This window comes from Fukomys damarensis, unplaced genomic scaffold (assembly GCF_012274545.1).
Source record: "Fukomys damarensis isolate Sample0158 unplaced genomic scaffold, DMR_v1.0_HiC HiC_scaffold_13, whole genome shotgun sequence".
In the NCBI taxonomy this organism is placed as follows: domain Eukaryota; kingdom Metazoa; phylum Chordata; class Mammalia; order Rodentia; family Bathyergidae; genus Fukomys; species Fukomys damarensis.
In genome coordinates this window covers 19,970,775-19,985,958 of record NW_022900925.1, presented here as the reverse complement: position 1 = coordinate 19,985,958, position 15,184 = coordinate 19,970,775, and the positions used below count along the sequence as shown (strand labels likewise).

At 41.8% G+C, this 15,184-nt stretch overlaps 2 protein-coding genes across 3 annotated transcripts in view; one reads left to right on the top strand and one right to left on the bottom strand.

Moving 5' to 3' along the window:
- The window catches only part of Adap2 (ArfGAP with dual PH domains 2), a 43,025-nt gene extending 37,087 nt beyond the window's left edge, over positions 1–5,938 (bottom strand). Inside the window, exon 1 of the mRNA XM_010642367.3 lies at positions 5,655–5,938. Coding sequence (XP_010640669.1) covers positions 5,655–5,743 — 89 coding nt within the window. The 5' untranslated portion in view covers positions 5,744–5,938. The remainder of the gene's footprint in view (positions 1–5,654) is intronic.
- Positions 5,939–6,001: 63 nt separating this feature from the next.
- On the top strand, positions 6,002–14,373 carry Tefm (transcription elongation factor, mitochondrial). Of its 2 annotated transcripts, none has more exons than XM_010642368.1 (4): positions 6,002–6,103; positions 7,274–7,734; positions 11,700–11,849; positions 13,689–14,373. In XM_010642368.1, exons 1-4 carry the CDS (start codon positions 6,073–6,075, stop codon positions 14,127–14,129), a joined length of 1,083 nt encoding a protein of 360 aa, XP_010640670.1. In that variant the 5' UTR covers positions 6,002–6,072; the 3' UTR covers positions 14,130–14,373. The 2 variants fall into 2 exon arrangements, with proteins under 2 accessions (XP_010640670.1, XP_033618781.1); XM_033762890.1 differs by having other exon boundaries at positions 6,002–6,124.
- The last annotated feature ends 811 nt before the right edge of the window (positions 14,374–15,184 follow it).

Sequence of the window (15,184 nt, the reverse complement as noted above, 5' to 3'; positions counted from 1 at the left end):
TAAACTTTTTTTTTTTTTTTTTTTTTTTTTTTTTTTTTTTTTTTTTTTTTTTTGGTACCGGGGATCGAACTCGCGTCCTTGCGCGCTTGCAAGGCAGGTGGCAGAACCACTGAGCTAAATCCCTGGCCCAAGGGGAGGTAAACTTTCAAGTAACATTTTATTAAAGCATAACCAATATAGAAAAGCGCATGGATCATAGGCATATATCACAGTGCATTTTACAAAGTACACGTAAATGTTTAACAGTACCCAGAGCTTTAAATATAAATAAGGACTGTGTAGCCAGCAATCCAAAAAGGCCCATTACTTCTTCAGTAATCAGCCTCAGATGTAACCTGCTTTTCACAACTTTAGTTTTGTCTGATTCGCATCTCATATATAAATGTATGGTTTCATATCAATATGTTGGTGATTCATCTATATATTCCTGGCTGTGGTCAAAGTTCACCATATGCACAATAGCCAGACACAGTGATGCATACCTGTAATTCCAGCTACTTGGAACTTTTCTTTTCTTTTTTTTTGGTACTTGGAATTGAACTCAGGACCTTGCCCTTGCCAGGCAGGTGTGGCAGTGCTGAGCTAATTCCCCAGCCCTAATTTCAGCCAATACTCAGGAGGCTGAGGCAGAAAGATTGAAAGCTTGAGGCCAGCCTGTCTCAAAATAAGGAAGCCTACTACACTTGATCATCGCCAGAAAGACTGAGAAATCCATTTCAAAATAAAATAAAGAGGGATGGGGTTACCTCATTGGCAGAGCACTTGCCTAGCATATGTGAGGCCCTGAGTTTAATCCCAGAACAATGAACTTTTTTGGGGGGGGGTTGAGACAGGGTCTCACTATATAATTGAGAATGACCTGGAACTCACTATGTAGCCCAGGCTGGTCTCTAACTCACAGCGATCCTCCTGCCTCAGCCTCCCAAGTGCTGGGATTACAGGCATGCACCACCATGCCTGGCTTTTCTTTTTTTTTTCCTTTTTGAGATGCTCTATGAAGTTCAGGCTGGACTCAAAGTCATGGAAATCCTCTTGCCTCAGCCTCCTGAGTGGTAGAACTACAGGCATGTGCCACCATGCCCAGCTCTGAACATTCTTTTTTTGGGGGGTGTTTGAGACAGGGTCTCACTATGTAGTTGAGACTGACCTGGAACTCACTAAGTAGCCCAGGTTGCCTCAGCCTTGCAAGTGCTGGGATTACAGGCGTGTGCCACCACGCTTGGCTTCTGAACATTCTTGTAACCAGGTTTAACCATGTGAAATTTTGCCAGTTTTGGAATCAACAAATGTTAAGTATTAGTAATTTTATACATGTGGTTCCATTTTATACATGTAGCTCAATACACACTCCTCTCCCCTTCCCAGTGCCTCTCACATGATAGATAAGCACTGTACCACTGGCCTCTATCCCCAGCTCATTTGTTTAATTTTGAGATAGGATCTCCCTAAGTTACTCCTACTGACCTCAAACTGGTCATGCTCTCAGCCTCCCAAGTAGCTGGAACCGTGCACATCTCTGAGTACACACGTGTTTGCACTGTGTTGGATACACACACCCAGGGGCAGATATCGGAGTCTCCAAGGTGCACATATCTTTAAATAAACTAGATAGTGCTGGACAGTTTTGCAAAGTGACTCTACCAAGGGCTGGGGATTTAGCTCAGTGGTTCCACCGCCTGCCTGGCAAGCACAAGGTCCAAGTTCAATCCCCAGTACAAAAAAAAAAAAAAAAAGTGACTACCCAGACATACATCATCAGCAATTGTTCTACATCTTCACCAGCACTCTAATCTGCTGACCTATTAGTACTGTCTTTTTTCATTTTAGCTGTATTTATGGGTATGTGGTGGTATCGCAATGTGGTTTTAATTTGCATTTCCTTCATGACTAATAAAATTGAATACATTTTCATCTGCCAATTGGTCTCTTAAATATATCCTTTTTATGCCAACGTGGTGGTGCATGCCTGTAATTCCAGATACTCAAGAGGCTGAGGAAGGAGAATTGCAAGTTCAAGGCCAGCCTGGGCAATTTAATGAGGGCCTGACTCAAAATAAAAAAATAAAAGGCTGGAGATGTAGCTCAGTGATAGAGTGCTGCCCTTTGCCCATTCCAGGTGAGGCCCTGGGTTAAATCCTTAGTTTTCAAAAAGTATATCTCCTCTATAGATGAAGTATCTAATAGTAAAGTCTTTGCCCATTTAAAAAAAATTAGATTGCCTGCCTTTATTTGTACCACATAGAAGTCAGTTAAGTTTTTTTGTTTGTTCTTGTGGTACTGGGGATTGAACTTAGGACCTTGTGCTTGCAGTCAGGCAGCAACACCACTGAGCTAAATCCCCGGCCCAGATTGTCTGCCTTTATTAATTTGTAGGAAATCTGCAAATATATTTGGTTGCAAATCCTGCTTAAGAAGTGTTTGCCTACTGTGAGACTTGACTGAGCTAAAGTGACTCGTTGGCCGGCTAATGACCCCAGAGACTGTTCTGCACCCCTCCCCTTATCAAACAACAGATACCGAGGATACAACATTCAATTTTGGCCTTAACTTGTTGGGATGGAAAGCTTGGGTCAGCACCCGCAAGGACCAATTATTGTTATATTGCTCATCCTCATGTTTGGTCCCTGCATGGAAAATGGAGATCAAAACTCATACATCAGAGAGTAGCTGCTGCCCAACATTATCAGATGCTAATCATGTGGAATAATGAAAATTGGTTTGAACATAACAAGGGGTAAGGAGTTTACCCCCAAAACAAAGGGAGGAATGATAGGGAGAACTTTTGTAAATAACAAAAATCTATAAAGTGTTACAATGTAAAATGGCTTCTGCTGTCTCTAACAGCAGTTTGTTTTGTTTAGCTCAGAACTAACAGACACCAAAGGCACTAATTGCTGACTGAGGCATTTGGTCTGACCCTGAGATAACGGGGCACAGCAAGGTCTTGAGCTCTGATGAGACTGGAGCCACCTGATCGTAAGTGTCTAAATGAAAGAACCATTGTTAACATTTGCTTTCCTGACCCTGAACAGCCCAGTCCTATGGGCTAGCATAGACAGCTAGGCGAATCTTCAAGGTAAACTCCCCAATAGCAAAGAACTGTTGAAAGTTAACTGTCTTGTGACCATGATTTGTATATCTGTAAATGAAATGTAACCACCTGCATGAGGTCATGGCTGTAAACCCTCTAAGTCCTATGCACAATCCTGTAGGGGGGCTTCACTTCTCTTAGAGAGTGGAGTCTGAACGTGTGAAATGAACTTCTTTCAGTCTTATCTATGTCCCGGTATTTGGTGTACTTGCTGCCTTGGTACAACACCTACCTCAAAGTCACGAAGGTATAGAGCATTCATTTTTAATGCTTTTTTCCCCAAACCGAATTAACCTGACTAATTAATGGTTCTAGAAACACACCTCCAAACTGACTGAAATTCAAAAGCCAGCAAGAGACCTGGGGGGCAGAGATCTGCACCTGAGCTAGGGACATGGTTCTGTGAGTGATAAAAACAGGGAAATGAGAAGGAGCCAGTTTCTGGAGGAAGATGGCAGCTTTCATTCTGAATGCACTGATTCTGGTTTAGTCATGAATGCTGGTTTTCTTTCCTTATCAGAGCCAGGCTATGGTTGAAGCATAATTCTGAATGAAGGCTCTGAGGAAGGAGGGTGTTTCCCCTTCAGGACATTAATAATTACAAATGATGTTTTCCCTGATCTTTTATCATATGCTGAGTGTATTCTCAAAATTGCTTCTGAATCCTCCAAACAGTCCCCTGGGGTGGTACCCTCATCTCCATTTTGCAAATGAGGAAGCTGAGCTCCCTAGAGGCAGGGAAACTGCCTGATCTGTGCAGTAAGTGCTAAGTTGTGTCTTGCCAGCAAACCACACCATCTCTGAGACATCACCAGGAGGCTTTCATCTTTTGGTTTCCTAGGACTGCTGGAACAAACCACCATGAACAGAGAGGCATAAATAGACGGATGTTGATTTCCTCCTCGTTCAGGAAGCCAGAAGTCTGAAACCAACACGTGGACATGATTGGCTCCTTCTGAGGGCTCTGAGGGGGACCCGTTCCATGACTCTCTCCTGGCATTGGTGACAGCTTCCTCCGCATGTAGATGCCCCCCTCCGGCCGATCTGTGCTTCCATCTGCACATGGCTATCTTCTTACAAGGACAATAGCCAAATTAGATTAGCCACTGTTCCAGTCCAGTGTGACCTATTTTATTTTGTTTTTAAAGTTAAGGTGTTGCTGTGTTGCCAGGCAACTGAGTTCAAAGGATCTTTCCACAGTCAGCCTCCCAAGTGCAGGAGCTGGGAGGATAGGCACTGCCATTGTACCTGGAATTTTCACCTTTCCATGTGCTTGTTTGTATGGTGCTGGTAATTAAATCCAGGGCCTTCATGCATGCTACGCATTGCTCTACACTAGCTACACCCCCCTCTTCCTCATTTTTATTATAACTAAAATGACCTTATTTCCAAATAAGGTCACATTCTGAGGTACTGGGTTACAACTCCAACATATCATTTGTTTATTTGCTTGCTTGCTTGTTTAAAGGTTTCACTATGTAGCCCAGGCGGGCCTCAAATGTGCATTGATCCTCCTGCCTCAGCCTCTGGAGTACTAGAATAACAAGTGTGTACCACCATGCCTGACAGTCAACAAATTTTTTTGAAGAATACCGTTAAACCACAGCAACTCATTAAATCGAGTAAGCTCTGGAACGAAAAGGAAATCATTTCTTCCCGATTTGGAAGATTTTATAAAGAAACAAAAGTTGACTATTTCTTGTTAGATTCCTAAGTTCCCCAGAAATGGCCAAGATTCTTAGAATTCCTATAACTTCTATTAATACTCATGACACCTGTGTCAAGCCTCCCACTGCCTTTTGATAGACATATGGACAATCAAGTCGTTGCTGTCCCACAAAAACCCAAACCCATCACCCCTCTTCTCTTCCTCCTGACTCCCCTTTTCTTCACAAAACTGGCTAAAGACTCGCCATCTTGCAGAATCTTCTTTTCCCTTCCATTTTCCTCAAGTCTCCCAGGTTCACTTCCTTTCTGTTCACTCTCCCTGGGGAAGTTGGAAGGTACACAAACTTCCCGACCTCTCTCCTCGTTCCCAGGCTCATCTCCAGGCCGGCCTCCCACTGGCTTTATACGGCTAATGTTTCTTTTCTTTTTCTTTTTGGCATGGGGATTGAACTCAGGATCTTGCACTTTCGAGGCAGGCGGCGGAACCACTGAGCTAAATCTCCTAAGGTTCTAGTAACACGCCCCAAACTGACTGAAATTCAAAAGCCAGCGACCCGGGAGAGGGGGCAGAGATCTGCAGCTGATCCTCTTTGCATTCAATGCCAACCAAACTTCACACCCAACTCACCTCCCTCCATCTCTTCCAAATGGAATACTGTGCCCATTGCCAAAACCCTCTCCTACCGCACCCTTCTCCGATACCCTGCCTGCTTTTTTTTTTTAACCCGTCCCCACTTTTGAGACAGAGTCTCGCTTTGTAGTTCAGGCTGGCCTCGAACTGGCGGCGATCCTCCTGCCTCAGCCTGCAGCGAACCCTGGGCTTAGAGGTGTGCGCCACCACGCTGGGCCCCCATACCCGCTCTCTTTTCCTTGCTGAGTTTCTGAAACACTTCACCTCTGTCCGAATTGTTCCACTGTACCGGGGGCATCGTCCCACACCCGCCTCCGCTCCTCACCATGTTCGGCTGCAGACTGGGTCCCCATAGGAGCCACGCAATCTACGTAGCTGGGAGAAACCCAGGGAGCCTCCCCAGCAGAGTCCTTACGAACTATAGACTAAAGCTAGCCGAAGCGTTTGGTTTCGGAAGATTCGGGGCAGCCGCTGTAAAGGACAGGTCGGGCAAGAACGTTTCCTAGCCGCTGCCGCGTGAGGGTACGGACACCCAAGGGCTCGGCTTGCGGTCCTGTGAGCCGCCGCTTCAGCCGGAACCTTTCTGCTGAGCACCGGCCGGGTGCTTTGGGGCGAAGCACACAGGAACCGGAAGTCATTTGAAGAAGCCTGACTTTAGGAACCTGCTCACCGAACTTGGAAGATGAGTGTCCGGTATTTCCTTAAGGCTAGAGGTAGAGGGCCTGGACTACAGGGTTAATTTCCCATGCTATTAACCCCTGATCATGAAGTGTTTCCTTCATCAGGTCTCACCTCTAGGTCGCCCACTTGGAGCTCTAGCTGAGCTGACAGCAGTTCTGGTCCCGGAGCCCCAGTCTGTGTTTCCCTGGCTGGGGTCTGCGTGCGCATTTCCTGGACTGGGAGGCAGGAGGGAGATTCAGATTCTAACAGCTTGGTTTCCTCTGTTTGTTTTATTTTCCTGTGGCTGTGATGGCAGGGTGACCGTCCACTCGTTTTGCAAAGTCATTCATTATACGGTATTTATTCTGCTTGCAAAAAGATAGTCTGGGGACTGGGGATGTAGCGCAGAGGTAGAGAGCTTGCCTGGCATGTTCGAGGCCCTAGATTCAATCTCTAGTACTGCAAAAACAACCCCAAGCAAACAAGAAAAAGGCCTCGTACAAATCTTGAAAAGTGTACAGTACGAAATAAAGCCTCCCATAAAACTACTACTTAGCCAGAATGTTTCTTATTGATGCATAAAATTTAATTTTCTTTTGTTCATCGGGTGAGAAACTAGTGAAAATCAAAGTGATGATAAATCTTAAATAGCAGTTACAAAATAGTCTCACTGCTGTCACAGATACATTAAGCTTTTGAAATCATGTCCTTAGGGCCTCATGCATGCTAGATAAGAACTCTACACTGAGCTATAGTGCTATAGTCCCAGCCCCCCCCCTTTTGAGATAGGGGTTCCCTATGCAGTTCAGGCTGGCCTTGAACTCACAATGTAGCCCAGGCTGACCTCGAACTCAGCAATCCCCCTGGCTCAGCCTCCTGAGTCCTGGGATCATAGGTATGCACCACTGCGCCCAGCTAACTACAACTTCTTGATGGACATAAAATACAATTTTCTAAGTAGTAAAATTTTGGACTGATCCGTAAGAATCAGAAGACATCTCTTTTGACTTAAAAATAACAAAAAGCCTAGTTTTAAAAAACTGCGTGCAGAGGTAACTACAATATAGTTCTAAAACTAACCTCCTTTAAAGATAGTTTCAAGTGATCCAGCTTAAATTATAGGAAAGTCTGTGGGACTTTGCAAAGGGTCTGGCCAGGCTTGCAACTAACCCTAAATGTAAGTAGGACATCCCAACTTGAATTTTGATAAATTTTCCTTTTAGGAAGGTGGACGTGCTTTCCAGTTCCACTGACGTCGTCCCTATTCCAGGACCTACAGAATTTTTGCTGTCGGAAAAAATCCACTGAATCTGAGAGAATTAATAGCAGTTTTGCTTCCTGTGGTAAAAATGCAAAGGAGTCTGGAAATGTACTTGATAAGATCTTCTCTTCAGAAGAGCAGGCTTCCATCCTGCATGTGTTGAATACAGCATCTAATAAAGAACTTGACGCCTTCAGTTTGCTTCGTGGAAGAAAGTCTGTCAATATTGTAGAGTACAGAGAAAAGTTTGGGCCATTTCAGAATTTGGAGAGTTTGACAAATGTGCCCTTGTTCCAGCATAAAACTGTTGTTCAAGTTTGTAACTCAATTCTTTGTCCCAAGACTGAAAAGACAAAAAAGTTGCCAGAAAATGTGCAGTTGAGAAAGTTCATCAAATCAGATGTAAAAAGCGAGAGACTTAAGGTATTGTCTTAGTGTCTGTTACACTGCCTTATGTTTGAGAACTATGCAGTAACATCATTCTGGTCATTGGGCTGGGAGTAACTAATACAGGGTATTTAGGTTTAATTGGTGGATTTATCCATACTTGTATAATTGCAAATTATGATTGCTGGCACATAATAAGGTATACAAGCCGGGCGTGGTAGAGCACGCCTGTAATCCCAGCACTCGGCAGGCTGAGGCAGGAGGATCGCTATGAGTTCGAGACCAGCCTGGGATACATAACAAGATCCTGCCTCAAAAAAAAACAGTGAGTTCCAGGTCAGTCTCAACTACATAGTGTGACTCTGTCTCAAAAAACAAAAACAAACAAACAAAAATAAGGTATACAGACAGTAAATTGGCAATTGAGAAAACTAAGCTACAGCTATTAAGTTTACTAGAATGAGAGAAAATTAGGCTGAGTGTAAGAGGGCATTATAGAAAAAGTTGATGTCAATAAATAGGTCTATGCAAGATATATTTAAGAGGACTGTTGTAGAGATATCCTGTGGTAATGAGAAATTAAGATGCAGAAATGGATTATGGCCAAGCAGTGACTCTACAACATTATACCAGTATTTATAGCAGGATTTAAAATTATTTTCTGCTCCCCATACCTCCTTTAACAAGCATTCTAAAACCAAACAGTAGCTGAGTCAAGAGGATCACCATGCATTCAAGGCCAGCCTGGGATACATAACAAGATCCTGTCTCAAAAAAAAACAAAAACAAAAACAAAAACAAAAACTTTTTCAGTGTAACCTGTAAAAGGAAGTATTCAAATTACTTGACATTAAATTTGGAGGAACTTAGGTCCTGTATAATATTGTTTGATAAAATATCCTCTTATCCCTTAATAATCATGTTTTTTTCTGGGGAAGAGAGGGAACAGCAGTGGTTTTTAGTTTTGAGGGACTGTGGATACTTCTTTGAAAACTTGGTGAAAGCTATGGACCTTCCAGGGGTGGAAAACAATAACATGTACACAGATACTGCATATATTTTAGAAGACTTGAAGAACACATTAGGTCCATTGATAGACTCTGGGTGGACGTTCTTCTGAAGCTGATCTGGAACATATTTCATCCACATTTTTCAGGGAGGACTTTGATTCACATTCAGGGTTAAAGCTGTATGTATTCAGATTATAGTGAGTTGTGTCTTATTTAGGGGTTTTTGTTTGTTTGCTTTTTTTGAGACAGAGCCTTGCTATATATAATTCACTGGTCTTGAACCCACAGCAGTCCTCCTGCCTCTGCCTCCCGAGTACTGCAGTTACAGGTGTGTACCACTACACCCAGCTTGCTGAATTTTTTGCTTTTTGTTTTAGAAAAACATTTATTGGTGCATTTTACATATACATAATGGTAACATTCATCATAGGGAATTTGTATCAGTACATGGTATATCTTGCTTCTATTTTTTCCCCATTCCACACCCCTTATGTACAAAAGCTGTTTCCCTTTTTCCTTTTTTTTCTTGTCCCTTCCTTTTTTCCCCCTCCTTCCTCCCTTGTTCCCCTTCTCATTTAACATTTTCCTATTTCCCAATGTCTACTGTACATTTTAGCCCTTATTTCTATTTTTGGTTTCTCATACCAGAGAAACAATTTGGTATTTAAACGTGTGTTCTATTTACTTCACTTAAGAGTGTGGTCTCAAGGTGCATCCATTTAGCTAGAAATATAGAAACTGAGTTTTAAAGTCAGTTTGTGTGGAGAAAATTGTACAACAAAATCTTTCTCAGAAATCTGTTGTCCAGAAGAGTGCTACATGAAGCATGGTTTAACAATGCTTATGCACAAAAGCCCGAGTATCACTGAGCTAAAGAGCGATTAGGAAATCTGTCTTTTGTAGATGTCTGAGTGTTCAAACTATTCTGCCTTAAATATATTTATTTACCAGAAAAGGTGATGGGTATGGAAGTATAAATTGTTTCTTAACTTCCCCTGTATCTATAGCGCATTTTAGTAGTGTATTTGTCAATACAACTAAGTAGGCCAGTGGGAATGAGATGATGTACTTTATATCCAGCACAGAGCTAAATCCATATATCCATCTCTTAAAAGGCCTCTAGCCATCTAAACTCAATATAGTAAGACAACTCACCCCCTAGCTTTTCCAATTTGCCCCTCGTTTATCTTAGGGATGCCATCCAGTAATACAAAACTAGCTTTCCTAGCTCCTCCTCCAACCAATACAAGGTGTCATTTCTACTCCCCTGATCTTTTTCTTCTCCATCAGTGTGTTTGGTTCCTAATAGTTTGTTATAATGGTACCTAACACAGATCTCTGCTTTTCATCAGTCCACTTCCAGTCCATCTCCTGCACACTGTCAGTGACTTCCTGAAATGCAAATTTTATATTAGAGTACTCCCTAAAATTATATGCTTTGGGGGCTGGGGATATGGCTCAGTGGTGCTCTGCCTGCCTGGCAAGCTGCAAGGACTTGAATTTGATTGCCTGTACAAAAAACAAACAAAAAAAGTGTCTGCTGGGTGTGGTGGCGCATGCCTGTAATCCCAGCACTTGGAGGCTGAGGCAGAAAGATCAGGCTGGATGAGGAGGAGGATTGCTGTGAGTTTGAGGCCAGCCTGAACTACAAAGTGAGACCCTGCCTAAAAAAAAAAAAAAAAATTTACATGTTTCAGTGGCTCCCTGAAGCTCTCAGAATAAAGTTAAGTTACTAAACCTTACAACTATCCTCTGTTCTTTCTCCCGTATTTAGTCCAGTGAAACAGCCTAACTGTACTGGAGTGCAATCACTTCCTACTTAACCATTTTATTCATGTTCATCTTCCAGTAAACCTTTTTGACCACTTTGTTCTACAGTAACTGTTGTATGGTGACATTTAAAAAAAATTGACTTTATTGGTACATTCTAGGTAGACATTCTAGTTACATTTATTAGTTACATTCTAGGTAGTACATTCTAGTTACATTCATTACTGGGATCTTGTACCTTTACATGCCAGGTCTTGGTTCTCATTTTTTCCCTTTGTCCCCCCCCTCCCTTCACCCCCTCCTCCCCCCCCCCCCTTCAAACACTTTAATTCCATTTTTACATTTTCTTGTATTTTTTTCCTTTTCCCTTATTCCCCTTTCCCTACTCTTCTCACTGTCCCTATACCTTTAGTCCTTTTCTTCCTATTTCACGTTGCTAATTGCCCCGTTAGGATCTTGAGTACTATTTTAGTTTTTCACACCAGAGAAACTATTCGGTATTTGCATATGTGTGACTTATTTATTTCACTTAGGAGTATATCCTCAAAATGAACCCATTTACCTATGAATGAATCTACTTTCTCATTCTTTGTGGCTGAGTAGTATTCCATTTTATAGAAAAACCACATCTTCTTTATCGTTTCCAATTGATGGGCTTATGGGCTGTTTCCAAGTTTTAGCTATGACAAACTGTGCTGCTATGAACATGAGTGCGCATATATCACTGTGATATGATTCTTTCAATTCTTTTGGAAAAGATACCCAACAGAGGGATGGCTGGAACCTCTAATCCTAGTTCTTTGAGGTATCTCCATATTGACTTCCTGGTGACATTTCTTATGTTTTTATGTTCTGTTTCCAGTATCTAGCAAAGACTCTGGCAACACTAATAATTCTCAGCTCATAAACTAAATATATTCTGAATTTATAGATTAGTTTTTTTTTGGTACCGAGGATTGAACTCAGGTCCTTGCGCTTGCAAGGCAGGCCATCGAACTGCTGAGCTAAATCCCCAGCCAATTAGGTTGTTTTTGTTGGTTGGTTTGTTTGAGACAGGATCTCACCAGGTAGTTCAGGCTGGTCCTGAACTCATGACAATCCTCCTGCTTCAGTCTCCTCAGTGCTGGAATTACAGGCATGCACTACCACATCTGGTTTAGATTAGGTTTTGTATCTGTTAAAATGTTTACATTTGTAATTAAACCAGCCCTTTTCTTTTAGGCAGTTAATAGTATCGTGTCCATTGTTTTTGGTACTCGAAGAATTGCATGGGCTCACCTTGATCGCAAATTGGCAGTGCTGGACTGGCAGCATGATGACTGTTGGAAATTAAGGGACAAAATATACCCATCATCAGTTTACTTAGAAGAGGTAAGAGTTGCACTTCCAAATTTCTGTTACTTGTGTAGCTTGTTGTGTAAGTTTAACCAAGGCCTGGAAGAAGTGTAATGAAATTAGCAAGGATGGATTTTCTTTTGGTAATTGCTACCCACTTGTATTGTTTTTGTCATCTTTTTCTTCTTTTTGGTTTTTTTGAGACAGGGTCTCACTATGTAGTTGAGACTGCCCTGAAACTATTTAGCCCAGGCTGGTATCAAACTCACAGCGATCCTCCTGCCTCAGCCTTCCGAGTGCTGGGATTACAGGTGCACCACCATTCCTAGCTTGTCATCTTTTTCTATTAGTTCAAGAAAGCAGATGTTGAGAAAATCTGTGGTATATTATAGTTTTTTCGGGGCAGGTACAGGGACTGAACCAAGGACCTTGCACTTGTGAGGCAGGTGCAGTGCCACTGAGCTAAATCCCCAGTCCCATAAAGCTTATTTTTGTTTATTTTTTTGGTACTGGGGATCGAACTTGGAACCTTGTGCTTGCAAAGCGGGCGGCGGAACCACTGAGCTAAATCCTGGCCCCCATAAAGCTTACTTTTAAAACATTATCACTTGTCTCATTTAGGTCTTCAGGATCTTGTGAAATGGGCAGATAACAAATCATCATCCTGATTTTACATATAAAAACTGTTGTTCAGCCCCACATCTATAAGTAGTTATTTACAGAAATGACTGATTTGATTTTTGGCCAGATTTTGTTGTTGTTGAGATGGGGACCTCACTAAATTGCCCAGGCTGCCTTGAAGTCATAATCCCCCATCTCAGGCTCTTCAATAGCTGGGACCGTAGGCAGGTACCACCATGCCTGGCTCTTGTTTAACTGTTCTAGCCCTATGCTCTACCCTAGAATTTTTTTTTTTTTTTGGTACTGGGGATTGAACTCGGCCCTTGCACTTATGAGGCAGGCGGCAGAACCACTGAGCTAAATCCCTGGCATACCCTAGAATTTTAAAATTTATCATCATTTTGGCAGTACTGTGCACTGAACCCAGGGTATTTAGTATATATGTGAAGCGAGCACCCTTGCATCTTTATTTGTTTTGTTTTGTTTTTTTGGTACCGGGGATTGAACTCAGGACCTTAGGCTTGCGAGGCAGGCGGCGGCACCACTGAACTAAATCCCCAGCCCCCGCTGCACCTTTATATTGAGCTACATCCTCAGATTTTTTTTTTTCTTTTTGATACAGGGTGTTACTGAGTCATTAAATTCCTCAAACTTGCCATCCTCCTGCCTCAGCCTCCCAGAGTGCTGAGATTATAGACATGGGCCACTACACCCAGCTACCCTAGAAAATTTTAAATGGTTAATAAAACATATTAAATTGCCTGATCTTAAAGCTAATTATCGATTTTTGAGAATTACAAAGTCTTGGAGCCAGGCATGGTGGCACTAGGCTAGGCTACATAGTGAATTCAATGCCAATGAGACCCTGTCTCAAAAAAAAAAAGCTGGGAATTGTGGCTCAGGCCTGTAGTCCCAGCACTTGAGAGGCTGAGGCAGGAGGACTGCCACAAATTCAAGGCCAGCCAGAACTACATAGTGATACCCTGTCTCAAAAATTCAAGAAAAAACATTATGACTCCCATTTAACAGATGAAGAAACTGGTATGGTACTTAGGAGGACATTTAGCTCAGCTTGTTTCTGATAACCATGCCCAGAACTTAGCTTCCCATAAAGTGCTTGTTCAGTTATTTCAAAATTGTCAACAGCAATAAGATACCTAATTAAAATATTTTAAAATTAGAAAGAGGACAGAAAGACCCAAACATAAAACTACATTATTTTTGCTTAATGTGCTTTTGCTTTTGTTTTTAAAGATTTCGTCAGTCATTTCAAAGATGCCAGAAGCAGATTTCTACGTTCTGGAAAAGATAACACTTTCATTTCAGAACACAACTCTGTTCCCCATTCTGTTACATTTTCATATTACAGAAGCCATGCTGTATGCTTTACTAGATAAAACTTTTGCCCAGGAGGGCCAGCATCAGGTACTGAGCATGAGTCGCAGTGCAGTTGGGAAGCACTTTGGATTGATGCTCGGTGACTCCCGGACTAGTGGAAAAGAACTAGTCAAGCAGTTCATCTCCGAGTCTGTAATGAAGAAGGAGCCGAGGGTGTTCTTCCCACTGGATAAAGTAGTCCACTACAGAGAGAGATTTTTATCTGACTCGCACAGAGTAGAAGAGTTGTATGATTCATTATTACAAGCTATTGCTTTCTATGAAGTAGCAGTTTTTGAGAGAGACTTAGAATTCTGAGTTAATTTATATCCTCTAATATTATATTTGTAAACTCTAAAATTGTAAAACCAGCTGTTCTGAACATCCATGTTAAAGGAGAAGAAAACATTTTGAGTATATTTTACGTTTTTAAAGTTTGACTTGGTTGTGAAATGGTATACACAGTAAGACAAGACCAAATCAATAAATATTTTAAGATTTTGAGCCTCTTGGTTTTAAGTGTTAAACAGTAAGGACCCCCCCCCCAAAAAAAAAACTCTTTGAAAGCAAATATCTATACTTAAAATCTGCATTATTCTCATATTGTTAGACTTGAGAATAAAATTTTTTTCTGGATGGTGTTTATGAGAATAAAGCAAAAGACAAGCACAATTTGTAGATGCCTCTTATTTTCTATGTAGTCTATGGCTTGACAGACTGTCTACAGGAAGCAATTTTCTTCAACTCAGACACATTCCCCCAGGACACACTATCTAATACTCATTTTCTCACTTTGGTGGACTTTTTTTGGTTTTGTTTTTTTTTTTTTTGAGACAGGGTCTCACTACATAGTCGACACTGACCTGGAACTCACTATGTAGCCCAGGCTGGTCTCAAACTCACAGTGATCCTCCTGCCTCAGCCTCCCTAGTGCTAGGATTACAGGTGTGCGCCACCACGCCCGGCAGTTGTTCTTATGTTAGCAAACCGCTTTATCGGCTGTACTTCATGCCAGAAATATTGTCCTCCCACATATTTCCAAAAGTAGCTATAAAAGAAAATGTGTCAGTTTTAGACATCATATAAGACACAAAGTATTGAAAAATCAAATTTACATTTTCGCTATTTTTATTAATTCATTTATTTGTGGTACCAAAGATCAAACTTAGGACCTTGCGTTTGCCAGGCAGGCATCCCTGACCCCTTACTATTTTTTTAAACAGGGTCTTGTTATATAGTTCAGGCTGGCCTCAAACTCACAGCAATCCTCCTACCTCACCTCAGCCTCTGTAGTGCTGGGATTACAGGTATGAGCCACCAGGCCTGGCTAAAATTTGGATAGTTTTATCACAAAAATGTAGCTGAATTTTATA